Genomic DNA, 27656 nt, shown 5'->3' on the forward strand with positions numbered 1-27656 from the left:
TGGATTTTGCCCTTCTGAAATGATCCTCGGACTCCTTGGAATAATCAATATATACCTTTTTCTTACTGGACTGTTCAGGACTGTAAACCTGCCTGCTGATTCCTCGATGGAGTCTCCCGGCTCTAAAGAATACAGTAAAATCGTGTATCTTCTGATCGATGGGCTTCGTTTTGACTCTTCCGTAAATACATCCAAAGAAGGACATATATTTAATAAGATGAAACATCTACGATCAATCAAAAGCAAATTCCACGCTCTGAGCGTCAGTGGAATCCCGACAGAGACAGGGTCTAGGGTCATAGGGCTTGTGACAGGAACACCCAGCAATTTCTTGACCAGTGTTGGAAATCTCCAAGGATGCTCAATCCATTGGGACAACATGGTGAGGCAGCTTCTCCAGGATGGGAGGTCTTGTGCTTTTTTTGGAGACTGCCAATGGATTAAGTATTTTCCAGAACTCAAGAATGGGCCTTGCCATACAGTAGATCCATATGGAAGATACGAGTTAAGGAAACAAGAAAACGAGATAATAGAAAGAATCCTACAGAGTATAAACAACTACGATGTCATTATTGCACATCTGATAAATCTTGATTCCTACGGTCACATCCATGAGACTATATATCACAAAGATATGGAACATCAGTTGATGATATATGATAATCTCATAAATGATATATATGAGAAGATGTCAGAAGACACATTGTTTGTAATATGTAGCGATCATGGCGTAGATGATAACGGAGCTCATGGAGGAGTCTCCACATTGGAGATGTCTTCTGTTGGAATTTTCATATCAAAAGACGGGAGATTCACTAATCTTTCTCCAGTTAACGAAGAAATAGAAGAACTAAGGAAAAAGCACATCTTAAGAATGTACGACGACAATCCTCTTGAAATACAAGCCAAAGAGCCTTATCCGACTATTCATCAGGACGACATCCTCCCAACACTCTGCTATTTGATGGGTGTTCCAATTCCAAAGATGTCTTGTGGTAACTTCATACACGAGCTTGTACACGATGTAAATGCATATCAAACCTACTACAAGCAAAAATGCAGTGTGCTTGGAATTGAGCCACGAGAAGTTCCCAAAGAAACTAATGAATATGCCAAGCTGAACTATAAGTTAAGCGAGGAAATATCTCGGAAATTTGCAGGGAGAAATTATTTCAGGTTAATTATTTCTGCAATACTTTCTGTGGTAATAGCACTAGCCGTTATATTCAAGCTTTTCAGCTCGAAGTTCTACAAGTTCAACGACATTCTTCTGTTGTTTGTTTTCATAATGACTGCACATTCTGTACTATCCATAGTTCATGAGGATTTGTTCTGGGCTGTTACGTTCTTTATTTCGAATCCTTCGGCTAAGAATCTTCTTGGTGTGGTAATTCTTTTACAGATGGTAAGACCTCCATCAAATGCAGATCCTTTTTATGTCCTGGTTATGGAGAGACTCAAGCTTTCTCCGATATTCAATGGAAATCTTCTCTTTATCCTTGAGTTGTGCTTGTTTGGAATCCTCAACAGCACAGCACACTTTGAGCTAGCTCCCCGGTTTTTCTCTAGCAGTATTTTCGAGATTTTCAATAGTCATCCGCATATCTTTATTTCTCTCCTCAGATATCTGTTTGGAAGTGGATTGGATTCTGCATCATGGAGACTCAGCTTATTTCTATCATCCCCCAGCATTGATACCTTAATAGCCCTGGTATTCAGGCCGATGGAGTCCATATATCTTATCTATATCATCAGAAATTTAGATATTGAAAACAGCGTTACCGCTTACTTCTCGCTTACGAATATGGCCTTCTTCTCATCAGGACTACAGAAATTGTTTCAATCTATTAACTACAGTGTATTCTTCACGTTTTCAGGTAACTTCCTTACTTTGCCTGTCGCCTTGATTGCCATACTATACTTTGTGTGTCCAAGACTCCGGGCCATACAGTTGTTTATGTCCCATCGAGATAAGACAGGCTCTTCAAAAGGGAAGAAAAGACATCTAAGAGATTTTCAGTCCTCCGTAAAGGAAATATTCATGTTTCATAGCCTCAATTTATTACTAGTGATGTGGTCAGGATATACCATTTGTGAGTCGCTTTCATTCTACAAATTCCTTGGAATTCGTGCATTCTTTGAGTATATCTACTATTTTATAGATATCGCTTTGTTCTCCGTTCTTGGAATAATTAAAAGAAGGCTTAATTGATGTAATCCCATCCAAAGTCTATTTCTTTCTTCTAAAAAGAGCTATGAAGAACCCGGTGGCTCCATTGTCGTCTCTCCTGCATCTTATTACATTCCGACTAAATGGAAACTCTGAAGGACAGCTAGGGCCCCAGAACATGCTTATATCTTCTAGCTCATATTCAGAATCCTTTAGGATTTCTTCCACCACTTCCTCTCCTTCTTCTTTGTGGTTGGAACATACAGAGTACATAAGCTTTTCAGGCTTGAATTTTAAAGCATGCTTAACAATGCCCACTTGAAATGATTTAAGGCCTTCTATTCGCTCCTTGTCCATTTTATACCCAAAATGCATTCCAGATCCTGAACAACTTGGATCACATAGAATATATCGGATGTCTTTGAAATCTTCCGGATTGGTCTTCATAAAGTCCTCTTCTATAACATCCGTATTGTTTACTCCTAATCTTTCTAATCGGATTTTAAGTGTCTTTGCCCTAGCTTTATCTCTCTCAAAAGCGTATATCTTACCTGTATTCTTCATGATCATTGCCAACTGCGATGTTTTGTTTCCGGGTGCAGAGCATGTATCTATAACTCTGGATCCTTCATCGGGATTAAGTATGTGTGCAGGAAGGCAAGACGAAATATTTTGGATCAAAAACTTACCATTCTTATATTCCTCAGAGAAAACAATATCTTTAGAGTCCAGGATTTTATACACTCCATCAATACATGTCTTTTCGTGTTTTAGAAAATCTATGTCCTTCTCTGTACCATTCTTTAATGGATTGATCCTTATAAACACAGATGGCTTCGTCAACTTTAGCTTTCTTCCATCGAGAGCTTTTTTAAACTTCTTGTACATCCTGGTATTTTTCAATCGCCTGTCTAATATCTCGAAACATTTCACCACTCCTAATTCCTGATCTTCTTCCATGTACTTACATTTCTTTATCACCTCAAGCAACAAGTCATAATTCTCAACCACCATATGCACCAGTCTGTGGTACATCTTCGGGTCCTTTGTCTTATAAACTTCACTCTTAATCGTCGATCGGCCTTCTAGTACGTTTCTTACCATTTCAACACATTTTTCATCGAACTTCGACTTGCTATTTTCTTTCTTTTCCATCCCTAGGATCCAATCCAAAAATAATTAAGACCTAAGAGAAATTATTTATTTAATCCTGATGTCATAACTCTAGTGTACATCCACTACGGTTCTTTTCAAATAGCTGCTCTACAGATAGGACACTTATTCGAGTGTCCAAGGAGCCATTTATCAACACACCCAACATGGAATCGGTGGTCGCATGGTAAAACCCTTAGTTTTTGGTTTGTAGAAAAATTCGACATGCATATGGTGCATTCGCACGCCTCGTCAGCTTCCACAGCTTTTACAACATTACTCTTCTTTAGGGACTCCTTTGTAGCGGTTACTGGTGCTTCTGCAGAAGCATCAAACACATCAAAGTTAATTTGGATCTCGTATATAATGTTTCCTCTAGATCTCTCATTCTGTGGAGTAAGAAACAGGAACCGAAGCTCCTGGGAAGGAATTCGTGGGAAAACAACTCTGAATCCTCTCCTTCCGGTAGATTCCGGTTCCCTAGCTCTAGGTTCAACCTGTTCTTCGTTTTGCAATGAAGATTGTTGGGTCCCCATTCCATTCTCTGTTACTAAGATAGATGTTGTTAAAGTAACTGGATCCCTAGAGCCTTCCGATCTCCTTCTTCTGGCTCCGTCATCTGAAACAATCCTAGCACGGCGCCTTCCCCTCATTGGCCTTTCCTCTTCTGCACCTATCATCCTACTACATCTATTGACAATATTCCGCTCCTCTACAGTAGGCGCCTCTTGCTGCCCATTAGTCTGGTTCTTTCTTTCGCGCCTTCTCCTTCCTACTCCGCTAGAAGCCCCTGGAGAAGGCCCTGCCTCAGCTTCTTCTCTCTCATTACTCCTTGCCTCTTCTCTACCATTGATCAGGTCGATCAGCCTACTTCTCAATCTACTCATGAAAACTCCGCCAGGACTATTGTTTGTGTCAATGCTAGATGATTCTATCCTTGCATCCAAGAAATTCAGCATGGATCTCATAATGTCTAGAAAGTTGTTGTTCCCATTTCTCCTTGCCATAGGGGGCTGGGCCGTCCAAGCCTCGATTTATTTTGGCCATCATCTCGAAAACTCTAGAAACCAACAGATTTTCCAGAAAGGAAAGGAGAAATTACTATGATACAACCAGGACAGCTTAAGAATTTAATGTTTGGAGTTACAAAATCTGCTTGCAAGCAGAAATAGTTTCGGAATTCTCACAAGGGAAACTTTCCACATGACATTTCCGCGCGCGAATTCTTCTTCCTCCAAAAAAACGTCCATTAAGAATGTTAAAAGCGTGCCTGGCTTCATCTTCCGTGGAATAAAGGCAGTATACGGCAACTTCCTCTTTCTTATGTACTCCAAATTCTACAACATCTCCATACTTTTTCATCTCATTCTCCATTTCTTGATCAAAATCGTCATCTGCATCATTTATGTCTATCAGGTTTCTCAAAACAACCATTTTTCCTTTGCCAAATATAGCACTTTCAATTCTCTTCTTTATCTCAAACACCTCCTTGGGAATTGCAAAGTAGTTTTTTTCTGGTAGCTCCATTTTGGTCACACAAGGCCCTATTCTTATTCTTTTTCCATAGAGAATAATCTTGTTACTGTATCCCAAAGCTCTTTTTGCATCGATCCGTCTCAGAAACTCCACATATCCATATCCTTTGTGAATAAATGAAGATCCATAGGCAAGTCTTACTTCCTTAATTTCCCCCATCTTTCCAAAGATATCTTCTAGTTGTTCCTCTTCAATATCCAGGTCTATGTTTGATATATAAACAATGACTTCATTTGGAGGCCCAAGTTCCTTTGGGATCTCCGATGGAAACGTAGAGGTTCTTCCGGCCTTTAGGGTTTTCCCATTAAAGCTTACTCCATTGATCTCCGCTATGCACAAATAAGCTGCATGTGGATTGTCGAAGTCTGCAAACACACATTCCTTGTTTCCTATGCATGTCACAGATACTGGCCCAAAAACGCTGAGAAGATCCTGGATAGAGCTTCTGGATCCTGTAAAATTTCCTATGTACACTTTGTTAAGGAGTCTACTGTCGAACTTTGAAGCCTTGATGCCCTCGTTTGGGATAACCCATCTATTGTATTCTACTACACTTCTGTATGCTGTGTCCAGTTTCCCAAGCTCGTTCTTTTTGGTATTGGATACTTCTTCTATGTCTTGGAGGAGCTTCTCGTCCTTTACAATTATCATTCTGGGCCTGAGGCCGTATAGCTTTCTATGAAAATGAATAAATTCAAGTTCCAACTCCTTGGCATAATGCTGAGCAACCATCAAGAAGAGTTCCTTGAGAAAATTAGATTTAAAGGCAAGGGAAATCCTCGTCGAGCTACATGGATAAAAAGAGGAACAGAGGCAATAAAAGCGATTAACAGCATACTCAGAGCACCTACACATGACTTGGCCCTCTTTGGGTTGGAAATAGTCAAATGTCTGTATATGTACGAACATATCCTTGGGATTCCAAGATACTCATTAGACAAGGCTCTTGTAAGCCTCTGCAGTAAAGTGTTTTTAGAAGAGATTTATAATGAAATTGAAAGAAGGATCCAGTTACATCTTGAAAAGATGCTCAATAAGGAAATACACTCAATCGACGAGTGCATGAGTTACCTAAGTAGTCACAGGTCCTCACTGGATGAAATAATTGTTGGGTATCTCATGATAAGATACAGGGTGTATAAGGAATATAAAAAAGAGACATATTGCATTGTTGAAAGAGTTGATTCAAAGCTAAAAGTTAAGGCAAGGAAGGCATTCGGCTTTTTAGTTGATGGATGTAGAACTTGCTTTTTAGAGTCTAAGGTTAAAGAGCTTCTAGCTCAAAGAATACACACAGAATTTATAATTGCAAAGAGAGAAGAGATCTCCCATGACCTTACCAAAGATGAGATAGAGTACATAAGAGAAAACTATCCCCTTGTATCTTGCTTTTACAATATTCCAGAAGATATAGGTGTGCCCTATCTACGCTTAAGAAAGAGCTTTGACGTCAGATACTTTGTAGATGTTTTTTGCTGGAATGGATTTGTTGAAAGCATCGAGACCTTCTACGGAGCACACGAGGAAAAGCTCCTCGACACAGCTTTTTTAAGGGGTCTGTGCTTCCAGATGTGCATAGATAGAAAGTACAATCTGAACTTGATGGAGAAGTTTATAGATAGATCTACATCTTTTGAGAAAGCATTTATGGAAGGCTATAGAAAAGTGGTGTTCCAGGAATACAAAACTGCCAAGGAAAGATTCAGAATGGTTCTAGAAATTATCAGGGACTTAAGACTAGGCATTGTTCCGGAGATTCAACTCTGGGTGTACGATCTTCTTTCCATGTGCCACATGTTTTGTGGGGAATACTTCGAAAGTGTGTTCTATCTGAACAAGGGAATTGAACTGTCTCACAGGTATCAGCTAGGATTCGTTTCTTTGCATTTTCTCAATTGCAAATTCATAGTGGAGAGAATAGGAGGCATACAAGGGCCCTTCCCAAAAATTAGACTGGACCTGGAAGAAACAATCAACTCTCGGTTTGTTATTGAAAGCGAGCAGAAAGCGATAAATAACAGGATTCTTACAAACCTTCTGCTCAAAGATGACATGAGTAATCTCAGAGAAATGAGAACTCTCGAAATATTTGCAATGTTCAAGCCTTCCACTCTTTATAAAGACATAGAAAGAACACTAAGCCGTTTAAAAAAGTTCACGGTTGTATCTCTATATTCGATAGATGGATGCCTGTTTATCAATGACTTTAGAGGATTTGTAAAGGTAGATAGGGGGTTTGGAGACACTAAGGTAAAGATGAATGAGATATTGGCCAAATCCAGAAACGTTCTCAAGGGAAATGTAACTAGCGACCTAGACAAGGCAAGATGGTGGATGGAAAGAATGGAACTGGACACACAATTGGGAGAAATCCTCCGCAGCGTAGGAGATAAGTTTGATAGGCTCTCAATTGGAAAGGATGTAATTCTGGTTTTGGATGAAACCACAACAGAGTTTCCATTTGAATCAATCCCTGCTTTTAAGGGTAAAAGTGTGTACAGAGTTCCCTCTCTAGAATACTTAGAGGATGTTCCTGGACTTGAGATAGATAGGAAGTCATTTTTCTACCTTTTGGATCCGGAAAACAACCTCTTCAAGACTCGGGAAAGAATATCCGGCTTTCTTAGATCTTCGGGAATAAAAAATGGAATCACAGGAAGGCCTCCTTCAGACCTAGAATGCAAAGAAGCCGATGGTTACGACGTACTGCTTTATTTTGGACACGGAAGCGGACTTAAATATCTGAAGGTTTCTGGAGAGGGGAAGATTATGTTTTTATTTGGATGTAACAGTGCCAAGCTTTTGTGTGTAGAGAATTATAAGAGAAATGGGTCCATTCTAAAACATCTTAGGAGGAATTCAATGATAGTCGGATGTCTCTGGGAAGTCACCGATAAAGACATCGACAATTTTAGTGTCAAGGTTATTGAGAGCCTGATAAACGGGTCTACTAATATTGGCGAGGTAGTTTCTAGGTTTCGTGATGAATTTAAGCTGAGGTATCTGAACGGTGCCTCTGTAGTTATTTATGGCTTTCGCTAAAGCTCAAACCCTCAAGGAAGCTATTAATTCTTGCAGTAAAGAACCCAAGATGTCTTGGTATCATATTCAGGACAAAAGGCTTAAGCTGGCGATTAAGGCCAAGCCAAATGCTAGATGCACTCAAGTAAGAGAAATAACAGATACGGAGATTGTTGTAAATGTAAGGTGATCAAATTAATTTTAGGTAAATGCACCACCGACAGATAATAAAGCTAATAAGGAGCTGGTAGAGTTTGTTGGTAAGATGCTTAAAGTCCCGAAGTCTTCGGTTAAGGTAGTGGTAGGTGCTAGTAGTACCAATAAAACTATTGTGGTGAGCGCTTGGGAAGGAGATGAAGAGAATCTGAAAGCAGCTGTGAATAAAATGCTAGAGTAGAGATCTGCCATGAATCCATATGGTACTTTAATTTGGATAAAATCAATCGTCTGGCCTTCCATGATGCTTTACAATAAATGGATGATTTAAAGCTTCGGCAAGCCTCATTCTGTCACTGGGATTTAACATAAGAAGCTTAGAGATAAAGTCCGAGGCATTGGAGCTGATTGTTTCTGGAATCGAGTATTTCAATGAGTTGATTTTCTTGTAAGCCTCTCTCATGTTCCTGTTCTTGCTTTCAAATGGTGTTTTCCCTATGAGGAACTCGTATGTTAAGATTCCCAAGCACCACAAGTCTATTCCAGAGTCGTGTATGCTGTTGTTGACCATTTCTGGCGCAAGATACTCCATTGTACCGCAGAAGGTCATTCTCCTCTTATCGGCATTGTAGACCGCCCATCCAAAGTCTCCTATCTTGAGGAGGTTATCCGATCCAAGAAGTAAGTTCTCTGGCTTTATGTCTCTGTGTATCACATTGCATTCCTTCATGTACATCAGAGCCAGTATCACCTGTCTTATGTATAGGGAGGCCTCTTTCTCTCCAAACTTGCCTCCCTTCTCGCTCAGGAACTTGAAGAACTCCCCCTTTCCTGCATACTCTAATATCAGGTATATGTTATCCTTGTCGTGGAAGTGTCCATACATCCTAAGGATGTTCGGATGCTTCAGATTGGAATGTATTTCTATTTCTCTCCGGATTTGCCTTGCTGTCTCAGCCGTTTGGATCTCCTTAATTGGAATGATTTTCAAAGCAACTATAAACCCTTTTTCTTTCTCTCTTGCAAGCCACACCTGCCCGAACTTTCCACGCCCAAGTAACCTTCCTATTTCAAACTTATCCAGAGTCCAATATTCTACCATCCCAGGGTCTTCAAGGGAAATATTTATAAGAACTTGCGTTTGTCACGAGCTCAGAAGAGCATTAAGGACAGAATATATGATTGTCTCTCGTCTAGATCCATATGTTCTTTTAACCATGTATTTCTCTTTTATCCTGCTTATATGGGCACTAGATGCCGCTGCCTCCTTCTCTGTCATGCAGATGAGTATACTGTCTATTGCCGAGCAAAATGTTAGGCACACAACAAGAGCTTCTGCTCTGTAGTCTATCTCTTTGCTACAGGTTAGATATTCCTTTATGTAATTTATCAACTCTATCCTTATGTTGTAATCACTCATAGTAATCTTATTGAATATCAAGTTCTTATTTTCGACTCTACATATCCGTCTTTCTTCAAGATCCTTATAAACTCTTAGTCTGACATTTTTCATATGAACACTTCCTCCTCTTTTTTCTCCGTTGAGCCTGTACATGAGTTCGTCAGGAGGTAGCTGGACCTGATAAATCTTGCTCATCGCCTCTAGCAGAAGTGAATTGTTTAATGTATTGTCTTTCCCCACCACTCTGCCTTCTTTTAAGCCTATTGCTCCGCAAAGGGCAAGCTCAATCACTATGCAGGCCCTCAAAGACAAGGAAACGCGGTTGCATAGGAACTTAATCTCACTTCTTGTCCGAAGTAAAATTACAAGTTGCTCATATAGTCTAAGAGAGCCTTTTGTTTCTATATGTTGAGAATGCTCACGTTTCCGTGTTGACATTGATTCCATCCAGGGCCCCATTGGTTGTGATTATTGTTGTAGACTGGTTGGTTTTGAAGTAGCCAATTGCAATGCTTCTAAACACCATTAGGCACAGAACCTTATCCTTGAAATTCCTTTTGCTCTACGAGCTCCTTAGAAATGCCAAAGACCCCAGAGCTCAAAAGATTGACTGTGTATGATATCCAGAGGATCTTATGCTGGGCATTTAATCTGGCCAAGAGACCTTCATTTCTCCCCTTAAAGGCAAGCGATCGCCCAAGCACAATAAATATCATTAAACTAGAAGAGACTCCAGAAAGCATCTCAAAGCTTTTGTCAAAACTCAAGATAGAGCATATTGCACTTGTGAACGAGCGGTTGCCATTGAATAGCATTGTAGAATGTATTCAAAGAGATGGAGGATACGATAGTATTGTCCCATCTCTTGAATATGTAAGAATGGAGAATCTAAAGTTCATTCCTATGGTAAGATTTGAAGACATATGTTCCTCAGGAATATTCGTCGATGATAAGAGATCCTTGCTGGAAATCGATCCAAGTAAATATAGAAGGGCTCGTATACCTAGCTCCTATGATATAATCGCACTGGATATAGAAAAGGTCAAAACACAGAGGGGAAAGGATCCAGGAAGAATAACAATGGTTGATTCTAATGGAAACGCTGTCTACGACAAAATAATCAAGCCAAAAGAACCTATACTAGATTATCTAACCAGATACAGTGGTTTGACAAAAGAGATAATCGATAAGGGAATTGATGTTGAAGTTGTCCGAAACGAAATTTTCGACTTTATTGGTACAAACACTGTGATTGTAGGGCATGGGATTGAAAACGACTTGAGTTCCCTAGAGTTGTATCACAACAAAATAATAGATACGGCACATCTGTTCCTGAATCCATCTGGAAGAAAGATATCTCTTGCACAACTAGCAAAAATATATCTTTCCAAGGACATCCACGCAGAAACACATGACTCAAGGATAGATGCAACCACTTGTCTTGAACTTCTTTCGATGAAAGTACAATACATGCTCAGGATAACAGATCCAGAAAGTCCAAAACTAAAACTACAGGCAAAAACAAAAAGAAGATGCATTCTCGACATCTTAAAGCATAACAGAGGATATCTTAACATAACAGCTTGTAGCTACCGGGACTTGGCCAAATCCTTGAGATCCTACAAGAAGACCAAAGAATGTCTCTGGATGTTAATCTACGAGATTGATAATAATGTCTACCTAAGCTTCTAATACATCTTTATTTATCATCTCTCTACCCATTCACCTTTACCAGGTTTGTCCAATACGATAACATCACAAAAGTCTTCAAAGAGGTCCTCTACCCCCAGAGGAGTTATCAGGATACCTTGGAACCCACTTTCTTGGAAAAAATCCAGAAGTAGTCTTATGGCTTGTTTTCTATTTAGATCATCCATGAACACATCGAACTCATCAAGGATCTTAATGGGACATGAAAGTGAAGGCCAAAGGGAGAGAAGCAACGAAACACATGCGAAAGATCTTTCTCCACCTGAAAGCATGCTTCTAGATCCTACCGAGGTCTCTCCATCAACCTTCATCTTTACATCCAGTCTTTTCTTATCGTGATTAAATTCCAGAACTCCTTCATATCCCCTAGCTTTCGTTACCCTAGAAAACTCCTTGGCTGCATTATTGGCAATCTCTTTCCGCATAAAATCTCTTTTGGCTATTCTCGCTGTGATGTTTTCAAGAGTCTTTTCTATTTTTCCATTATGTTCAGAAAGAAGGTCTTCTTTTCCCTTTTTGGCTTTCTTTAGATGAGCCACAGTAGCTAATGCCTTTTCTTCATCATCGATTCCTTTGCACATGTCGATTTGTGCTTGGATCGAAACTATCTCTCTTCTGACTTCGTCTTCTGTCCTTGATTCTATTTCCTTCTTTCCACTCTTGAGGAGTATGCCTTTTTCTGCATTGTAAAGATCCACCTGCTTTAAATGTTCTTCTTTTAGCTTAACAACTTCCCCTCGTGACACTCCCATCTTTCTCTCAATGCTTGAGACTTCTGCGCTCTTCCTGTAAATCTCCTGTCTTAGCTTTTCTGTGTTTTCCACCTTATGCTCTTTGATCTCCTTGTACTCTTTTTCCAAAATTTCAATCTCCTTGTTAATTTCATATTGCTTCTTTTCTAACAATGAGATTTGATTCTCAAGGCTTTTCGTTTCTTCATAAAGGTCATCGTTCTGTACAACTTCCATTTGTGCATTATATATCTGTTTTTCCTGGTTCATCTCAATCTCCAGAGTCTTGCAAGTCCTTTGAAGACCTTCTATCTTCTCTCGGACTTTCTCCATCTCATTGCTTATCTCCTCCAGCTTCTTCCCCCAGCTTTTCTCAATCCTCCCCTCCACTAGGTTCTTCATCTCTGCCCTACACCTTTCAAGCTTTTCACGTGTGTTCTCAAAATAAAACCTGTCTACTCCCCTTGTAACAAAATCAGACATACTTCCCCCAACTAGCCTAATCTTGTCTCCGTTCTTTGTATATGCACACTCTACAGATGCAGGTCTTGATCTTATTATTTCATAAGCTTCCTTCCGATCCTCAACCAGAATCGTCTGCTCAATAGAGGCTGTTATTATCAGATAATTTATCACAAACGGGCTTCTTACCTCAAGGATATCAAGCACTGTCTTGTATTTCTCGTTTGCCCGGTATTTTATAACATTTGGTTCCTTGCTTGAGAGTGTCGAAATTGGAAAGTCTACTTTATGCTTCCTAAAGATTCGGAGCAAAATGTCTTTGTCTCTTTTATCCATTATAATAAAGGTTGACAAGAAGTTATTTAGTACAATGCTAACAGCCTTACTCCACTTCTGTTCCTTGAGTTTTACCTCAAATCCAATCGGACCGATAATCTTTCCATTGAACCTGGTTTTTGAGATCTCATCTATAACATTAGGGAAGTTGGGCCCAAAAAAACTATTCTTATCATTCTTGGAGTAAAATTCAATCTGCCTCCTAAGATGGAAAATACGGCCTTGCCTTTCGGAAATCATTTCCTCTTCCTCTCTCGCCTTCGCTCTGCATTCCTTAGCTCTTTCCTCAAGACTTTCCAGTATCCCATTCTGAGACTCAATTTCAGATGCCGCTTCCTTGTGCTTTTCCTCAAGTTGGGGAAGTAAGTTTTTCACCGTTCCGTCTTGTTTCTCAAAATCAGAAATAATTCTCTTCTTAAAGTCCCTTGCTTCTTTCAATTCCTCGCAGTCATTTCCTATTTCTCTGTGCTTCATTCTTAGTTTACCAATCGTCTCATCAATCTCTTCCCTTCTTTTATCCTTGCTCTTTTTCTTTTCTCCTTCCGAGATTTCAATACTGACTAGTTTCTCCTGGGCATCCTTAACAACTCGAGTAAGCTCTTCCATTCTTTCACTATCTCTGTCCATCTCCTCTTGTTTGCTTTGGAACTTCTCAAAACACTTCTCCATCTGTGCCTTTCTTTCATTTACCTTTGCCCACAATATTTCTTCCTCTAATTCAAGAATGGCTTTTTCCATGGCTTTAACACTCTTGATCCCCTCAAGCCTTCCTTCCTCATCCTTTATCTGTTTGTCGATGCCTTTCAGTTCCTCATCAACAAGGTTTATTCTTTTTCTCATCGCATCTACACTGCTCATCGACTCATCATTCAGCTTGCATATCTCGGCAATCTCCGTCCCTTCCATAAACAGTTCATAAAGTGTCTCTGCGTTCGTCATATTCAAGAACTTCTTGGCTTGCTCTTGTGAAAGGAAGTTCAGAGGATTCTCAAATCTTAACGAAAAAAATTCCAGAACTAGCTCCAGATCCTCTTTTCTTGTCGACCAGACTTTTCTTTCCCCATTTACGATACTGCTAGTGGCCGACTTCAATCCAATTCTCTTCTCAATAATGATTGTTCCTCCAAAGAACTCCCTTTTGAATCCCCTATGATTCTCCAATACAACTCTTACAACAGCATTGGACTCCCCACTCTTGATCATATCTCTGAAACAACTTCCTCGTTCCAGATTGTATGCTCTCTGCCCAAGCACCAATCCAATTGCAACCATTATTGCACTCTTTCCCGATCCGTTACATCCTGTCACTATCGTTAGAGGCTTTCTTAGATTAATGAGAAGATGGTCATGGCACATGAATTTTATGAGTTCGATAGAGGCTATTGTTTTCTTAAACTTCTCGCAACTCATTCCTAAGGCCTTTTCTTTTCCAGCCTAAATCCAGCCTCGAAAGTTCCAAATAACATTGAAAAAGATAAAGTATCCGAAGAATGATGGATGGACTTTACTTATATTAGGAGTAGGGTGTTGATGATTAAACAGGAATTTAATAGCATCATATTTAAGCCAGGGACGAGTACTTTCCAAAAGATGGTCTCATGTAGGATCCCCCACTAGGGAAGAACCCAGCTTTCTCAGATGACTTGGATGCATTGTCTTTCTCCATTCCATTCTCTCCCTCAGCCTGTTCTTGGCCTCCTTCTAATCCAGAGTCTTCTCCTCCCTTGGCCTCTTCGCTTGCCTTTTCATCCTCAGGAGTGGTTGGCTTCTCCTTACCCTTTGCGCCCTCTTTGCTTTCAGGTGTCTTAGCATTAGCATTACCTGCTTTCTTTGTCATATTATTGTATCCCTCCATGTAGGAGAAGTCGGGCTTTGGAATGAATTTGTTGGAAGCCCCAAACCTTTCCGATGCAAATGCCACCCTATCAAGGCTCTCAAGGACTGGCCCTGGGACAAACTTGACCTCATAGGGGTTGACATAGGTTGTTGTTTCACGTACAATGGCCAAACCGTTCTCAAGTACCATCTTTCTAGTCATCTCTGGAGTAAAAGTATCTTTCATGGTCGTCCTGGTAACTAGATATTCATTCTGATAGTTACTGTCACTATCCCCAGCGAACTCTTCCTTTCCAGAAGTGGTCTTTTCCGAGGCAGCAACCTTGTACAGGTAACAGGCGGCCAGCTTGAATGTGGTAAACTTCATAGTCTTGAGATTATGAAAATCGTGGTTTAAATAGTTTTTCTTGCTCTTACAATGTTTTGGATCTACCAATAGTCCACGGGCCTATGCCTGAAACACTTCTCAGATTGATCCACCTATTCTTCTTGCAGTGTCTGTTATGGAGTCTTAATGGATACAGATCACATAGACCAAGCTTTTCTTCTGGCCCTGTTAAGCAGACCGGGCTTATATCATGGATTTTATACTTGGAAATTAAGGCCCTTGAAATGGTAGTACAGGAGAGGAAAGACAACCTTCCTCCAAAGGGACTAAGAAATAGAGGGAACACTTGTTTCTTCAACTCGGCAATGCAATGCATTCTATCGATCGGCGAGCTCAACACCTTCTACAAGAACACGGATTTCCCAAAAGAAAAAGTAATATCTAATGCATTTAAACAATTCATATCGGAGTATGAAAGTCGGGGACACAACGACCCAAAGAGTCTTATCGATAAGCTTAGTACAAAGATAAAGCTGTTCAACGGGATGCAGCAGGATTCCCATGAGTTTCTTATTCAATTCATTGATCTGTTGTATACGGAATCGGATAGAAACAAAGGTAGATTTGAATCAAGAGAAGAGTTTGAGGAGGTTCGGAAACACAATCTGATTGCAAAGACTTTGTTTTCGATGGATAGACAGGTATTAACATGCGAAGCATGCAGTTATTCCTCTGTGACACTTGCTATAAACAGCACGATTCTTGTAGAGCCCCGTGAGACTATCCAACTAGGAATAGACCAGTGTTACGAAGAGGTGAAGCTTGAGGGAAAGGATGCCTGGAAATGCGACAAGTGTGGAAAAAAGAAGAGCTCTAAAAAGAAGATAGAGATTCTTGTTCATCCCGAAGTTCTAATAATTCATATCTCAAGATTCCATCCACAAGGGTGGAAGAATACAGCAAGTGTCAATATTGATGACACATTGTTTTTCAACAATAGAAAATACAGTCTTTTTGGGGTTGTTTGCCAGAATGGAACTCTGAGCGGAGGACATTATTTTGCAGAGGCCAAAAGATCTGGTACATGGAATGTGTACAATGACGAGCAGGTGACAAAAGGCTCCAAGACCTACAGTGGAGCACATCCTTACATAGTTTTCTATGCTCTTTAACAATGGCGACAAATACCTTACTATCCTCTCCCGCTTGGAAGTTGCTCATTTGATTTGTCTTTCCTTGTCTTCAAAGACCTGGAGTGATTTGCCAAGAGATGGTAGTCTTATTGGTGTTCTGGGGGTACAAAAGCAATGATTCCGGATTCCAAAGCCGATGGTATTTTGTATGGAAAACTTCTGGAGCATAGTTCCATGCAGGAGTAAAAGAGAGGAGAAGGTTATTAAAAGTACCTATCTAAAGAGCTATGAGGCAACTCAAAGTGAATGTGAATCGGATTTTTTTTCCGATAGCGGTGGACTTGACGAAGCACGTGGGAAGGACAACTCCCGACGGATGAAAAGAAATGAAAGAAATATTTCTAAAAAAATCCGGAAAACAAGTTCTAGCATGGTTTCAGAGCCAAGAATCGATGAAAAGAAGAAACAAAAGCCAAGGACCAATAGTACTGTGAGTAGCGAGGAACTTTGGAGTGGTGAGGATGAAGAAATAGTTGATCAAACAGAGTCTTTCAGCGGATTCAAAGAAAGGAAAAGAGATAGGAATAGAAGAGGGAAGTCGGAAGGTAATAGAGAAGTCTCTTCAGAGGATTCACACTTTGAAGACATCCAGGGCCCGAGGAGATCTTCTAGGACAATAGATGCATCTGCCAAGAAGACCGAGATACTTGAGAAGTATAGAAGTAGGATATATCGTGACAACAAAAAATCCCGCGATCCCGAGGATATTTCAAGGGAATCTGGAATCGAATCAAACGATTATGGAAAAGAGGAAAGGTTTTCTAAGTCGCAAGGGCTTAATAGATTTGGAGACTCCAAAGTAAATGAAAGAGATGCCCGCAACTTTGATGATAGCGAAAGCGAAATCAACTTTATAATGGACGTATACGACAAATCATCACTGAATAATAGCTTGAGAGAAAAGATGTTTGAATACCTTAACCAAATAGGGAGGAAAGGATAAGATATATTACATCCATTAAACCTAGTCTCTAAAATCTGCTTCTTTTAATTCTGTTCCATCTGAACAGGATGGACAAGCCTTTCCTGATTTCCAACAAATATATTTCTTATTTTATCGCTCTGCTTCTCGCCTAAAGGTCTGGAATTCTTTCCATCGGAGTCCCAGACTTTAAATTCCTTTAGCAATCCGCTGTTGTCCCCTTTAAGAAATGAATGGAGATTACTAATGCTTTGGAAGTGAAGAGATAGGCTACGGGCTGCATTTATTCCTATTCCCGGAATGTTCTGTAAAACATTTTGGAGATGCTCAATCTTTTGATTTGAAGAAAATGTCTTTGTTTTTGGTACGTGGACGCTCTCTGAATACAGATGCCTTACTATGGCTTTCAGTTCTCGAGGAAGATCCTCAGGATCATCGATAAAGACAAAGTTTCTACCGTTCTTGATTTGTGTGAGATAGATTTCCTCCATCTTTTTTTCATATTCATTTTTCTTCCTGACGTATTTTTTTCCTTCTTCCAATGCTTTTCTATATTCCTTGTCTTCTCTCGCTTTTACAGAACTCCGATATTTGTTTCTGTTCACTACAAAAGAGATGTTGCGGCCACAAGCCTCAATTCCATCCTTTTCCAAATCGATAACTCCTAGAGAATATACTGTCTTATGGTTATTACATTCAACTATCTCTAAGGACTGGTCCGCGGAAAACTTGTAAACAAATTTCCGGTCCTTTATCTTGTTTACAAACCTCTCTAAGGTTTGAGGAAAGACAAAGTAATGGTTTGCAAAGGCCGAGTCAAGATTCTTCGGAAATGAATTCTGCTGTGTTTCTGAGGATGCCTTTAGCTGAGGAGCATTAGATATGGAGAGTGGAATGTCGAGAATGGTAATCGAACTGTCGGTATCGGGGACGTTTCCTGAAGATCTTTCATTCCCTACACTGCTCCTTTCCAAATATTCCATGAGATTTACATGCTGGCTGTTCATCAAAAGCCCCCAAAAACTTCTCAATTTATCTCTACCCTCTCTTTGGATTCTCAGGAAGAAGCTTAATATACCCTCTTCTATTAGTATTAAGGTGAAGCTCCTTGGATCTCGAAGGATTTAGATAAAACATCCGAATGGCCTGTCCAACTTTGATGTCTGGGGAAGGATTCCACCATGTCACTGTGCATTCTCCGCTACTATCTCTGACCAGTAGCTTGGTATACATAGTGATCCTTACATCATGCGACGAAAAGACTCTTTCTGCTTTCCTTGCGAGATCTTCTATTCTATCCAGTTCGGGTTCGAGATCATCAGTTGTATTGCTATAATTCTCCACTTTTACAAAATACTTTGTTTCGATGATCTTTATAACAACCCCTTCAATGCAGCAGACAGGGCCTCCATTGCTAAGGATTTCCGATATCTTAAGTCTGAACCCTATTCTTTTTCTATATCCAAGTCTTCTCTTGGAATGGACTACTCGGACTCCATTGTAATGCAGCTTAAGACGGACATTCTCACAATCAAAAATGGATATTGGCGTGCTTCCCTCAAGATCTGCCCCAAAGACCTTAAGTCTAAATCCAACTCGGATCTCCTTCTTTTCTATCTTTTTTTGGAGAGCCTCGTCATATGATGCATAGAGACTGTGATATCCATCAAATACCTCAATCTTTTCTCCATCTATTCCAACAACCAAGAGGATCATATATCTCCAAGGGACATCGTCCCCCTCCAGAATTCTCCGAAGTACAGAATACTCATTCTCTAGTCTTATCCTAACCTGCTCTTCTATTCTATCTACAAAATCATTAAACTCCAGCCGTCTCCTCCCAAGGAAAAAATAAATCCACGCCCATGTAAACTGAGCAAAAACTCGGTTCGTATCTTCTGCAGGAAACCTCTTTTTCATCTCCCTATAAACCCTCTCAGGATCTATTTCTACTTCTTCCCTCTCCACTCTTCGAGATAAATTGTCCTGCGCTTCTCCATTTGTATCTACTTTTTCCATTCCATCTTCGAATATTTTATATGCTGAGCGAATACTCTCCCTTCGCACCTGGATCTTCTTTTTAGATCCTGTTGTAAACCCTGAAAACATCATATCTTCATTGGTGTTCCCTCCTTCGCCAAGATCTATATCCAAGATATGATCAGAATCCAAAGATAAGCGCTTTTGAGGAAAAGTATTGGGATTGTTTTCATCAGTGCTTGTTACACCGATGCTGTTTGTAGAATTAGCATTCATGGCTTTGCATCCATCTTCAGGACTCTCAGGAATCCGAGATGAGTCCGAGTTGAAGTCGTAGAATGTTTGATTTTCCTGTTCTAAGGACTCGGATACATCGGGTTCCTCCCCTGCAGTGTTATCTTTACGGCAAGCATTGTCTGAGCTAAAAAAAATCATATCATCACAACTTACTTGGATTGAATCAAGGACGCTGAAAGAGTCTTCTGTCTCTTCTTCGCTGTTGCTACTGCTTTGGAAGAAACTTTCAAATTCAACCTCCGAGCCTGCATCCATGGGCAGAATGCAGGAGGGATGCTGTCGGAATAAAATACAAAATAACAATTTATTCTGTTCTCAATCCGAACAGATTGTTTCTATCGTTGTTCACTAGAAACCAAACAGTTTTGAAGAAGTGTTCGGGAAGGATGAGGGATGAGTTTGACTTGGCTGTGTTTGGGTCGTTGTAGTATGATTCCTTCTCAATCTCCTTGGTATCCTTGATTCCTAGCTCAGACAGCGGAAGAATATCGACATCTGGCCCTCCTCCCATTTCAGACCAGCTTTCTAGAAGATTGACTCTTTCCACAAGAACCCTCTCTGTAAAGGTGTCCAAATACTCCTCTTCCTTGATGTTTAGAGGATAGAAGTGGCAGGACTTGTAGAACATCTTCTTAAGGCTACTGCGGAATATAAATGTGATCAGAATAATGGGAAGAAGAAACATCGAGAGGTAAAATCTCTTGTCCGAAGACATCTTTGCAAAGGTTGCCACCTGGAAAAATATAAGCGAAAACATTATGTTCTGGCATGCAGAGTCCCAATATCCCCCTCCGGACTCATACTGGTTTCTAGAAGCATACAAAAACTCCGACTTAAACGTTAAGTAGTTGCATAAGTAGAAAAACGCTCCGAGTAGAAGGATTGGCGGGCATATGACTGCGTAGACAATAGACATCGAAAATACAGTCAGACACGACGGGAATATGGTCCCGAAGTCAAATGGAGGAGAGAACTCGGCATCGAATCTTTCCCTCCTTGTCTTTCTCCCCGTAAATGGAAAGATAATGTAATTTATCAGCAACGGAGCAGGCTTCAGCAGTGTTAATGCAGTTCCCACTAAGGTCCTTTGGATAATTGTATTTGCGAAAAATACAGACGATTCTAGGGACTCATTACTGAACGCCTTGATGACATTGTATATTCTTTCATTTCGGAACAGAACATCTGCAAAGAGCCTATAGAAGCTTGATGCAAAGAACACCGAGACAAACCCGTTGAAGAACAGGAAGTTGGAGAGTTTGTCCATCAGCTTCTGTTGGAAAGTTGAGTATGAGTAGATTCCTTCCATGTTCACAAGTGCGGTTATGATCGTAGGGACAAACACCATCATGGAGTTGTAAATAAGTGGGAATAAGATTCCTCGCAAGGAGTCGGTGATAGTCTCATGCTTGTCCAGAAACGAGGATATAAGCTTGTTTTCTCTAAACATCTCGGTGCTTACTAGCAAAGTAACAATGTTGGCAACTATCGACGAGAATAGGATGATAAAAAGAATGAAAAACACCGCCCCAAAGACACTGTACATGTAGTTTTCGACCTCGCTGTTTGTTATGTTCTCCCAGATGACGTCGTTCGGTGCCGGGGCATCTTCCGATGCGACCGAAAATATTCTTGATCCTATTTGTGACTGCTTCACTATATTTGCACTTCTCTGGTCCTTGAACGTAACAAATCCTCTTTTGGTTTTTGAGGGGAGGTCTAGAGTAAAGTACATCTTGTAGTTGCTGTAATTGAGTATGTGATGAAACGAAAAGAAGCTTGCATCCTGCGATATGTCACCTTGCAGGAAAAGAGTGTTATTGTGTGAAACTAGCTCGACAATCCTAACGTCCTTATTCCTTGCTTCCTCATTTTTTATGATCTCCTTTTCCTTGCTAATTCTGCCATTCACGTTATTCAGTTTTTCCAAATAGAAGTTTACCTTTGGGATATCTTCCTTGAGTGTGTTTTCGAACTGCTTGGCTCCGTCCAAAAATAGAACAATAAGTTGTCTCTTCTGTGAAGAATCAAAAACACCCTCTATGTTGGCCTCCTCAACAGTTTTGAGGATGCTCTCTTTAAATCCAGATATACTTTCTGCACATGCTTCCTGATTCTTTTCCGACCAGTCTTGCATCTTTGCAAACTTTTCATTGATTTCTTTCTCGATGTTATAGATGTAGCTGTCCTTCTCACTATAAAGACTCTGCAAAGTATTGGTATCATATACGAGTACACAGTCATCAATCTCTCCAACTCCGAGGGAATCAATAAACTCAAAGAGATCTATATCGTTATTCACATAGCTTGGTAGTCTCGAGAGAATTAGCGTTCTGTTTGGAAGGTTGACATACTCTGTAGACTTCTCGGCACTTCCAAGGTTGTTTGAGAGTCTCTTCAGTGTTATTATGGACGTCATTATTGCTGGGTTGCGTAGATATGCTTGCCTTAGAACGATATATCTTTTGTAGTATATAAAGATAGAGTACATTATAAAGGCAGATATAAGGTACACAACAGGTATTATGAATCCATAACTTTCGGACTTTGGGTCCAAGCTTCCTAGAGAAAGTCTAACAAGCCATTGATCAGAATTCTCGACGTTCTCCCGCTGGTTTGTCCAGAACAAATATCCCAGAGATGGGATAACAAAGAAAGATAGGACAAAGAGAATTCTGTACAGCATCTTCAATGTCTGCAGCATCATAAATGCATCTAATCCTATGATTGATAAGAGTATTGTGTCGCTTACCGTCACAACAGGAATGATCCAGCTAAGAAACCCGGTGTAGTTATAGCACGGATGGCAAGGTCTGTCTTTGACGTTGGGTGAATAAAGCCATCTTGCCCTCTTTCTGAAGATGATGTACACTATTAGGATACAGACTGTGATAAATCCCTGGGACACTATGTTTGTCAACACAGCATTGTCAGCCCCCTTCAGAGGAGGCTTTTCTACTGCCTTCCCCATGTTTTCCTTGTCAGCATCGGCCATCCTTGCTTAGGGACTAAAAATTTTATCTTTGTAGCAACCAATAAAAATATACACACATCCGTTTGCCAGTGAAAGTCTTCTCTTAAGGAGAACCTTCCCATCCATTTGGATGCACTGTTTTTATGATACAAAATAAAGATGGGTGTTGGGGTCGTTTTAATCCGAAGGGCCTGTGAGGGTAAATAATGCGGATGAAATTTGTGGCAGAGAAGTCAACGAGTCTTCAAGATGTCGAAGACGAGAAGCAAGCTAATGTTGCCACTTTAAGAGAGAACGAGAAGATCTTGATTCTGTCCGTTGAAGAGGAGATTGCTCTGAACAAACAAAATATTGGAAACGATGTATATTATGGTGCGAAAAGGGCGTTTTTGTCGGGGGGAAAGAAAAAGCTGGATGAGAAACTTGTATCCCTTGGCCTGGACGATGAACAACAACTAATAGTGTCTAACTTGATAATGAGTAAAGAAATAAAAAGATGAGCTTTGGTTTTTTAATCACAGGCAATGGTGAAAACACACCCCTATCTATAATCTACTGGAGAGCCTCTTTAATTTTCTCCTCTAGACGCAAGGACTCGGATCCCTTTGGCAAGTAAATGGTGCATGCAGCAATTGGCCTATGGATTCCGCATGCTACACCCAGGGCACTCTTGGAAGGAATGTGAACAAAGGGAACACCCTTATCTTCACATATTATGGGCAGAAAGGCCGTTATTTCCTGCGGCTCTGCATCACATGCTATGACAACAAGGAGGGCGGTCCCCTTATTAAGACACTTTGTCGACTCATTTATGCCTTTTCTAACGTTCTTTGATCTTGTGGCTCCTTGGATTAGCTTCAGTATGTTCTGTACTTTTGAGTCGGAGACCGGAGAGTATGTCTGGGTCATTGTCATTGAAGGGGCAAAAATTTTGGTGTTTAGAGCCCTTGGATGAATATCAAGTCTAAGTATGACAAGGTGGTGAAAGCTCTATCTATCCGCCAGGTAGATCTATGGGCTGTGCCGAAGCTGATGACTCCTCTTGAAAACAGCTTTCAGACCGAAGCCATTGGAGACGAAGAGATCTGTATTGTACCCAAGGAAGCCAATTTCCAGCTCCCTAATATCTTCCTGAGGACCAGGCTGAATCCCGAATGCCAGAAGCTGATCGACAGTAGCAAGAGTAGTGAAAACTGGAACGACATTATCGAAGGGGTGATAGAAATGCTTGAGGAGGCCGACCTAACTACGGGTGAACACAGCCCTACAACTAGAAAATGCCCTGTGGATCAGGACACCCTGAACAAACTGGTATTTGAGAGATATGGGCACATCTGATTGGAAGAGATGATAGACATACTATTTATATATGTTTGGACTCCATTGGATGAATTAGGGATATCAGCTTAAACCTATTGGTGGGAAGCAATACTTCATTTGTCCTTATGATTAGATTGCTTGGTCGAGCAATCACTTTCGATGATGGATACATTTTAAAGATATAAAGACAAACAGTCCATCGTCTACATGAACCTTACAGTAGAGGAACCTTCGAAGGTAATAAAAATGAGGGTGAATGGAGGTAAACACCATAAGGAGCCGAGATACAAAAAAACGGTTTCTGGGGAAGAAGGGGAACTTTATCCGTCTATCTATGGCCAGAAATCCGAGGAAAAAAGGGTTCTTCAGAAAAGGGCTCTTTTTGAGTTGTATGATGATGAGAATTGTCCAGATGGAGCGATGTTCAATACAAAGGAGGTTTCTATTGATTTCTTTGATTTGAATCCGATGAAAAGGAAACAGCAAAAAGAAGGAAATCCCAAGAGTGGCGGAGTTAGAGAAGTGGAAAACCCATGGGGTGGGAAGGACAAGGGTATGATACTGGAAAGGAGCTTTATAGAGAGTATGCTAGAAAACGACATCCGGGTCAAAGATATAAAGTATGGAGAGGACCTTGTATTTATATATTTTTTCACAGTGGAAGATTCTATATCGTTTTACAAGCAGTTCTTACCATATGCAGAAGTACACTTCTCCGAAGCATATGACTTTGAGCAAGCTTTATCTCTTTCTTCAGAGGAATGGGCCAGTATTGCACTACTGAACATGTGTTGCGATTCTTCAAAGATCAAGGAAAACTCTGTTCAGCCTCCAGATGAAAAAATACATTTGGAAACAAGCAATGCATTAGAAAATGGATTCCAAGCAGATGAACGGAGTGAAAGCATAAAAGATGAGGAGACATCCTTATTTAGATGCACGGGATTTGGTAGTAGCGGATGGGACTGTGAGTTGTCCCAAGAAGAAATCTTCACAAGAAAAATTGAGCACTTCACACATCTCAGGAATTTCTTCTCGAAGAGCGAGGTAAAAGCCATGTCCCAGAGCTTGGAGATGGGAAATGTTGATTTTGTGTTTAAAAACACCAAAGAACTGGCCGTTGGAAACCAGTCAAACAAGGTGATGCAGGAGGCAATAGGCCTTCTCCCCGAGACTGGAATTGCTCGAATTATTCAGAATCTTGGACATGACATTGCTCCTATAGCAGCAAACAAGCATGGAGCATATACTATCCAGATGCTGATTTCGATGTCAAAGACATCGCTAACCCAGAATCTACTATCGAAATACTTTAGGAGGTTTGGAGAGTTCTTAATAACCCATGAGATCGGGAACTATACTATCCAGAAGATACTTAGGTTTGATGCGAATCTTGTATTTGAGCTTTTTATCTCAAGAATCGGAGATGTCGTAAAAAACGAGCTTGGTATAAAGGTTTTGAAGAGATGTATAGAGTTCTTTCCCGATAAAAAAGGCTTCTTGGCCCAAAAGGCTAAAGAGCATGGAAAGAACTTGACCACTCTGCTATTTTAGGATTGTATTAAATTTATTTTTCATATTCAACCAGTCCAACCTTTGCCTTCAAATCGGAAATCACTTTGTTATGGTAGGCTTCGTCAACAAATACTCTACAGGGATCAAATTCCACAAGGGGTTTTGTGCCTAGTGTTGTTTCTAGAAGTAGGATTGCCCCATACACATCATTTTCCGATGGTTTTCCGGAATTCAGCAGCTTGGAATGTGCTTCTGTAAGCCTTGCAAGGCTCTCTAGCATTCTAACGGTGTTGAATTCATTAGCTCCCTCGGCTTTTCTTTTATAGTGGTAGTAGCTCATCAGAACAGAGTTAAGGCTGTCGGGAATGACTGTACTTTTTTTTCTTACAGTTCCTATGTAGCTCTTTAAAATCCCACTGCCCCAGTACTTTGTTTCTTGTTTCTTCTCGGAAAGTCTCTTCTCAGGATTTCTACCAAGGATCTTATCTACAATCATCAAGTCATTACTGTGGCTATTCCCATCAAATAATCCAAAAATAAGATCAAACCTGCTGGCTAAGGGGGTTGCAATCATGGTGTTTTCCGAGACACTTTTGTCAAAGTTGTATTTATGTCTCGTGTTCACCACTGCAATGACAGAACATCTGGTATTCAATGAAGAAACAATCCCTGCCTTTGCTATGCTGAGTGTTTGCTGCTCCATTGCTTCCAGAAGTCCGTTTTTTTCATTAACCTTAAGTTTGTTAAACTCATCTATACAGCAAATCCCTGTATCTGCAAGTACTAGAGCCCCTGCTTCCAGAACCCACTCTTTTCCTTGCCTCACTGCACATGCCGTGAGCCCAGCTTGCGAGGTTCCTACTCCATTGGTCAGAACTGCTGGGGACAGAAGCTTAGTGCATGTCTTGAGGAGATGGGATTTTCCCGTCCCAGAATCTCCAACCAAGAGTACATGGGAATTTGACCTTGTACATCCCTTTTGCTCTTCATGGAATCCGCTTACAAGAGCCAGCAGAAGTCCAAGCTTGACATTCTCGAGTCCTTGTATCTCCTCTCCAAATGAATTAATAAGAAACAGTCTTCTTTGGAAGCATTCAAGCCCATCCAATCTGCTTATAAATGCTCTTCCAAGTGGGTCTCCCATAGATTCATCGTCTTGCTTATGAACTGCAAGTGCATGCATGTATATGGAGCTTGCCATTGGTTCCCCTATCTTGAATGGCTTCCATCTCACAAGAATTACTCCTGTTACAAGTATCTTATCTCCGGGAAAAAACTTTCCTGCAAGATCCTCCTCGAGAACAACTTCTAGCGTCTCCGACATTGAGTTGGGATTTCCTATGTCCTGGATCCTTATCTTTTGACTCGGAATGGCCTCCCCAAAGCACCTTCGATCCTTCAGAAGAGACGATCCACAGGATTCACACAGCATTTTACCCTTTCTTTTTCCCGAAGAGCATTGGTATGCCTTAGAATTGCACTTCAGACACACCAACTCACTCGTGACATTTCTTATCAAAGTTTCATAGGCTCGGATAAGTGTTCCACTCACAGTGATGATCCGATTGATGTTCTTGCTGTAGCATGCTTTATCTGTGAACAATGCATATGGAATCCCTTTAAGAGTCCTCTTGTATATGTAGTGATGGGCAGAAACCTCCAGTGCAATACTATTTGCCAATTCTGGATTCTTCGAGCAAAGTTCAATTAAGTCGAGTTCCTTTTCCTCTTCCAAAACCATATCCCCACAAGCTCTTTCGCTCTTTCAACAACAAAATTTTAAGGCTTCCCTAAAGAGAGAGGAGGAGCTACATCTCCTTGTGGACAAAGAGTAGATTTACTTTGGATCCCAGAAAAACCCGCAGGCCTAAATAAGGAGAAAACACAAAAAGGGGAAAAGGAGTTAACTCCAATTGATGAATTCAAGCATAAAACAAAATAGACAGAGAATAGTCAATGATGGAAGATAAGCAGGAAAAGGTACTTGATGCAGCAAATGTTGTGGAAGCAAAGGCAATGAATGCAATAGATAATGTTGAGAAGTCGAGCATTGGAAACTCCATTCCACTTGAGGTGAGTCTCCCCCTCCGTGAGCTAACGAAGTACCTAATGTTCTTCACTATATTTGAGTCGATTCCCATATACTTGATTACTTGCGAAGGAAACAAAAACGAGTTTCTTCATTGGATTTCAAAAGCAACTGGGTTTGTTTTTCTTATCATAGCCATCACGGCAGCAGTATTAGACCTGGTTACATTTTACGGCAAGCTGTTCTATTTGTACAAGTTCGTTGTGCCTGTAACTCTTGTAAAATCCGCCATAGCATTTGTTGTTGTAGTCTTTTCCAACATCAGCTCGATGTACGTTGTGATTCTTGCTATATTATATTCCCTGAGAATCACCGTATTTGATGCACTGTTTCTATACTACCTTGCAATCCTTCTGAGAAGAATAGAGTCCGACGATTACGACAACGACGGAGAGCGGCTCAAAGCAAAGGAATCAAAGGGAGAGAAAGTATGATTAAAGACTTTGAACTATGTACAAAAAATCATTTTCAACTCTCCTTGTGCGCCCCAAAGTACAAGCTTGACTAAATACATTTTTTAATCACT

General features: G+C 40.5%; 22 protein-coding genes across 22 annotated transcripts; 10 read left to right on the forward strand and 12 right to left on the reverse strand.

Moving 5' to 3' along the window:
* Window positions 1–19: 19 nt before the first annotated feature.
* On the forward strand, window positions 20–2212 carry Eint_070250 (uncharacterized protein; the record flags this gene model as incomplete). The annotated part of the gene is made up of 1 exon (XM_003073103.1): window positions 20–2212. One exon carries the CDS (start codon window positions 20–22, stop codon window positions 2210–2212), a length of 2193 nt encoding a protein of 730 aa, XP_003073149.1.
* Window positions 2213–2230: 18 nt separating this feature from the next.
* On the reverse strand, window positions 2231–3325 carry Eint_070260 (Nop2-like nucleolar protein; the record flags this gene model as incomplete). The annotated part of the gene is made up of 1 exon (XM_003073104.1): window positions 2231–3325. The coding sequence occupies one exon, from the start codon at window positions 3323–3325 to the stop codon at window positions 2231–2233; it is 1095 nt and encodes a 364-aa protein (XP_003073150.1).
* Window positions 3326–3420: 95 nt separating this feature from the next.
* On the reverse strand, window positions 3421–4329 carry Eint_070270 (zinc finger domain-containing ubiquitin ligase; the record flags this gene model as incomplete). The annotated part of the gene is made up of 1 exon (XM_003073105.1): window positions 3421–4329. The coding sequence occupies one exon, from the start codon at window positions 4327–4329 to the stop codon at window positions 3421–3423; it is 909 nt and encodes a 302-aa protein (XP_003073151.1).
* Window positions 4330–4465: 136 nt separating this feature from the next.
* Eint_070280 (putative polyadenylate-binding protein 1) lies at window positions 4466–5509 on the reverse strand (the record flags this gene model as incomplete). Its single annotated transcript, XM_003073106.1, has 1 exon — window positions 4466–5509. One exon carries the CDS (start codon window positions 5507–5509, stop codon window positions 4466–4468), a length of 1044 nt encoding a protein of 347 aa, XP_003073152.1.
* A 66-nt stretch (window positions 5510–5575) lies between these two features.
* Eint_070290 (separase) lies at window positions 5576–7900 on the forward strand (the record flags this gene model as incomplete). The annotated part of the gene is made up of 1 exon (XM_003073107.1): window positions 5576–7900. The coding sequence occupies one exon, from the start codon at window positions 5576–5578 to the stop codon at window positions 7898–7900; it is 2325 nt and encodes a 774-aa protein (XP_003073153.1).
* A 49-nt stretch (window positions 7901–7949) lies between these two features.
* Window positions 7950–8276, forward strand: Eint_070295 (YggU-family protein; the record flags this gene model as incomplete). Its single annotated transcript, XM_009163604.1, has 2 exons — window positions 7950–8060; window positions 8085–8276. 2 exons carry the CDS (start codon window positions 7950–7952, stop codon window positions 8274–8276), a joined length of 303 nt encoding a protein of 100 aa, XP_009161868.1.
* A 42-nt stretch (window positions 8277–8318) lies between these two features.
* Window positions 8319–9137, reverse strand: Eint_070300 (Ser/Thr/Tyr protein kinase; the record flags this gene model as incomplete). The annotated part of the gene is made up of 1 exon (XM_003073108.1): window positions 8319–9137. One exon carries the CDS (start codon window positions 9135–9137, stop codon window positions 8319–8321), a length of 819 nt encoding a protein of 272 aa, XP_003073154.1.
* A 42-nt stretch (window positions 9138–9179) lies between these two features.
* Window positions 9180–9884, reverse strand: Eint_070310 (uncharacterized protein; the record flags this gene model as incomplete). Its single annotated transcript, XM_003073109.1, has 1 exon — window positions 9180–9884. The coding sequence occupies one exon, from the start codon at window positions 9882–9884 to the stop codon at window positions 9180–9182; it is 705 nt and encodes a 234-aa protein (XP_003073155.1).
* Window positions 9885–10016: 132 nt separating this feature from the next.
* Eint_070320 (putative RNA exonuclease) lies at window positions 10017–11129 on the forward strand (the record flags this gene model as incomplete). Its single annotated transcript, XM_003073110.1, has 1 exon — window positions 10017–11129. The coding sequence occupies one exon, from the start codon at window positions 10017–10019 to the stop codon at window positions 11127–11129; it is 1113 nt and encodes a 370-aa protein (XP_003073156.1).
* Window positions 11130–11143: 14 nt separating this feature from the next.
* Window positions 11144–14086, reverse strand: Eint_070330 (Rad18-like recombination and DNA repair protein; the record flags this gene model as incomplete). The annotated part of the gene is made up of 1 exon (XM_003073111.1): window positions 11144–14086. The coding sequence occupies one exon, from the start codon at window positions 14084–14086 to the stop codon at window positions 11144–11146; it is 2943 nt and encodes a 980-aa protein (XP_003073157.1).
* A 151-nt stretch (window positions 14087–14237) lies between these two features.
* Window positions 14238–14879, reverse strand: Eint_070340 (uncharacterized protein; the record flags this gene model as incomplete). Its single annotated transcript, XM_003073112.1, has 1 exon — window positions 14238–14879. The coding sequence occupies one exon, from the start codon at window positions 14877–14879 to the stop codon at window positions 14238–14240; it is 642 nt and encodes a 213-aa protein (XP_003073158.1).
* Window positions 14880–15124: 245 nt separating this feature from the next.
* On the forward strand, window positions 15125–16012 carry Eint_070350 (ubiquitin carboxyl terminal hydrolase; the record flags this gene model as incomplete). Its single annotated transcript, XM_003073113.1, has 1 exon — window positions 15125–16012. One exon carries the CDS (start codon window positions 15125–15127, stop codon window positions 16010–16012), a length of 888 nt encoding a protein of 295 aa, XP_003073159.1.
* Window positions 16013–16169: 157 nt separating this feature from the next.
* Eint_070360 (uncharacterized protein) lies at window positions 16170–16976 on the forward strand (the record flags this gene model as incomplete). The annotated part of the gene is made up of 1 exon (XM_003073114.1): window positions 16170–16976. The coding sequence occupies one exon, from the start codon at window positions 16170–16172 to the stop codon at window positions 16974–16976; it is 807 nt and encodes a 268-aa protein (XP_003073160.1).
* Window positions 16977–17020: 44 nt separating this feature from the next.
* Eint_070370 (putative vesicular transport protein) lies at window positions 17021–17938 on the reverse strand (the record flags this gene model as incomplete). Its single annotated transcript, XM_003073115.1, has 1 exon — window positions 17021–17938. The coding sequence occupies one exon, from the start codon at window positions 17936–17938 to the stop codon at window positions 17021–17023; it is 918 nt and encodes a 305-aa protein (XP_003073161.1).
* A 55-nt stretch (window positions 17939–17993) lies between these two features.
* Eint_070380 (uncharacterized protein) lies at window positions 17994–19487 on the reverse strand (the record flags this gene model as incomplete). The annotated part of the gene is made up of 1 exon (XM_003073116.1): window positions 17994–19487. One exon carries the CDS (start codon window positions 19485–19487, stop codon window positions 17994–17996), a length of 1494 nt encoding a protein of 497 aa, XP_003073162.1.
* A 49-nt stretch (window positions 19488–19536) lies between these two features.
* On the reverse strand, window positions 19537–22227 carry Eint_070390 (putative integral membrane protein; the record flags this gene model as incomplete). Its single annotated transcript, XM_003073117.1, has 1 exon — window positions 19537–22227. The coding sequence occupies one exon, from the start codon at window positions 22225–22227 to the stop codon at window positions 19537–19539; it is 2691 nt and encodes an 896-aa protein (XP_003073163.1).
* A 185-nt stretch (window positions 22228–22412) lies between these two features.
* On the forward strand, window positions 22413–22706 carry Eint_070395 (uncharacterized protein; the record flags this gene model as incomplete). Its single annotated transcript, XM_009163605.1, has 1 exon — window positions 22413–22706. The coding sequence occupies one exon, from the start codon at window positions 22413–22415 to the stop codon at window positions 22704–22706; it is 294 nt and encodes a 97-aa protein (XP_009161869.1).
* A 52-nt stretch (window positions 22707–22758) lies between these two features.
* Window positions 22759–23121, reverse strand: Eint_070400 (rRNA processing protein; the record flags this gene model as incomplete). Its single annotated transcript, XM_003073118.1, has 1 exon — window positions 22759–23121. The coding sequence occupies one exon, from the start codon at window positions 23119–23121 to the stop codon at window positions 22759–22761; it is 363 nt and encodes a 120-aa protein (XP_003073164.1).
* Window positions 23122–23157: 36 nt separating this feature from the next.
* Window positions 23158–23544, forward strand: Eint_070410 (uncharacterized protein; the record flags this gene model as incomplete). Its single annotated transcript, XM_003073119.1, has 1 exon — window positions 23158–23544. One exon carries the CDS (start codon window positions 23158–23160, stop codon window positions 23542–23544), a length of 387 nt encoding a protein of 128 aa, XP_003073165.1.
* Window positions 23545–23733: 189 nt separating this feature from the next.
* Eint_070420 (uncharacterized protein) lies at window positions 23734–25080 on the forward strand (the record flags this gene model as incomplete). Its single annotated transcript, XM_003073120.1, has 1 exon — window positions 23734–25080. The coding sequence occupies one exon, from the start codon at window positions 23734–23736 to the stop codon at window positions 25078–25080; it is 1347 nt and encodes a 448-aa protein (XP_003073166.1).
* A 13-nt stretch (window positions 25081–25093) lies between these two features.
* Eint_070430 (DNA replication licensing factor Mcm7) lies at window positions 25094–26782 on the reverse strand (the record flags this gene model as incomplete). The annotated part of the gene is made up of 1 exon (XM_003073121.1): window positions 25094–26782. One exon carries the CDS (start codon window positions 26780–26782, stop codon window positions 25094–25096), a length of 1689 nt encoding a protein of 562 aa, XP_003073167.1.
* Window positions 26783–26997: 215 nt separating this feature from the next.
* On the forward strand, window positions 26998–27564 carry Eint_070440 (uncharacterized protein; the record flags this gene model as incomplete). Its single annotated transcript, XM_003073122.1, has 1 exon — window positions 26998–27564. The coding sequence occupies one exon, from the start codon at window positions 26998–27000 to the stop codon at window positions 27562–27564; it is 567 nt and encodes a 188-aa protein (XP_003073168.1).
* Between the last annotated feature and the right edge of the window lie 92 nt (window positions 27565–27656).

Source organism: Encephalitozoon intestinalis, chromosome VII (genome assembly GCF_000146465.1).
Source record: "Encephalitozoon intestinalis ATCC 50506 chromosome VII, complete sequence".
Classification (NCBI taxonomy): domain Eukaryota; kingdom Fungi; phylum Microsporidia; family Unikaryonidae; genus Encephalitozoon; species Encephalitozoon intestinalis.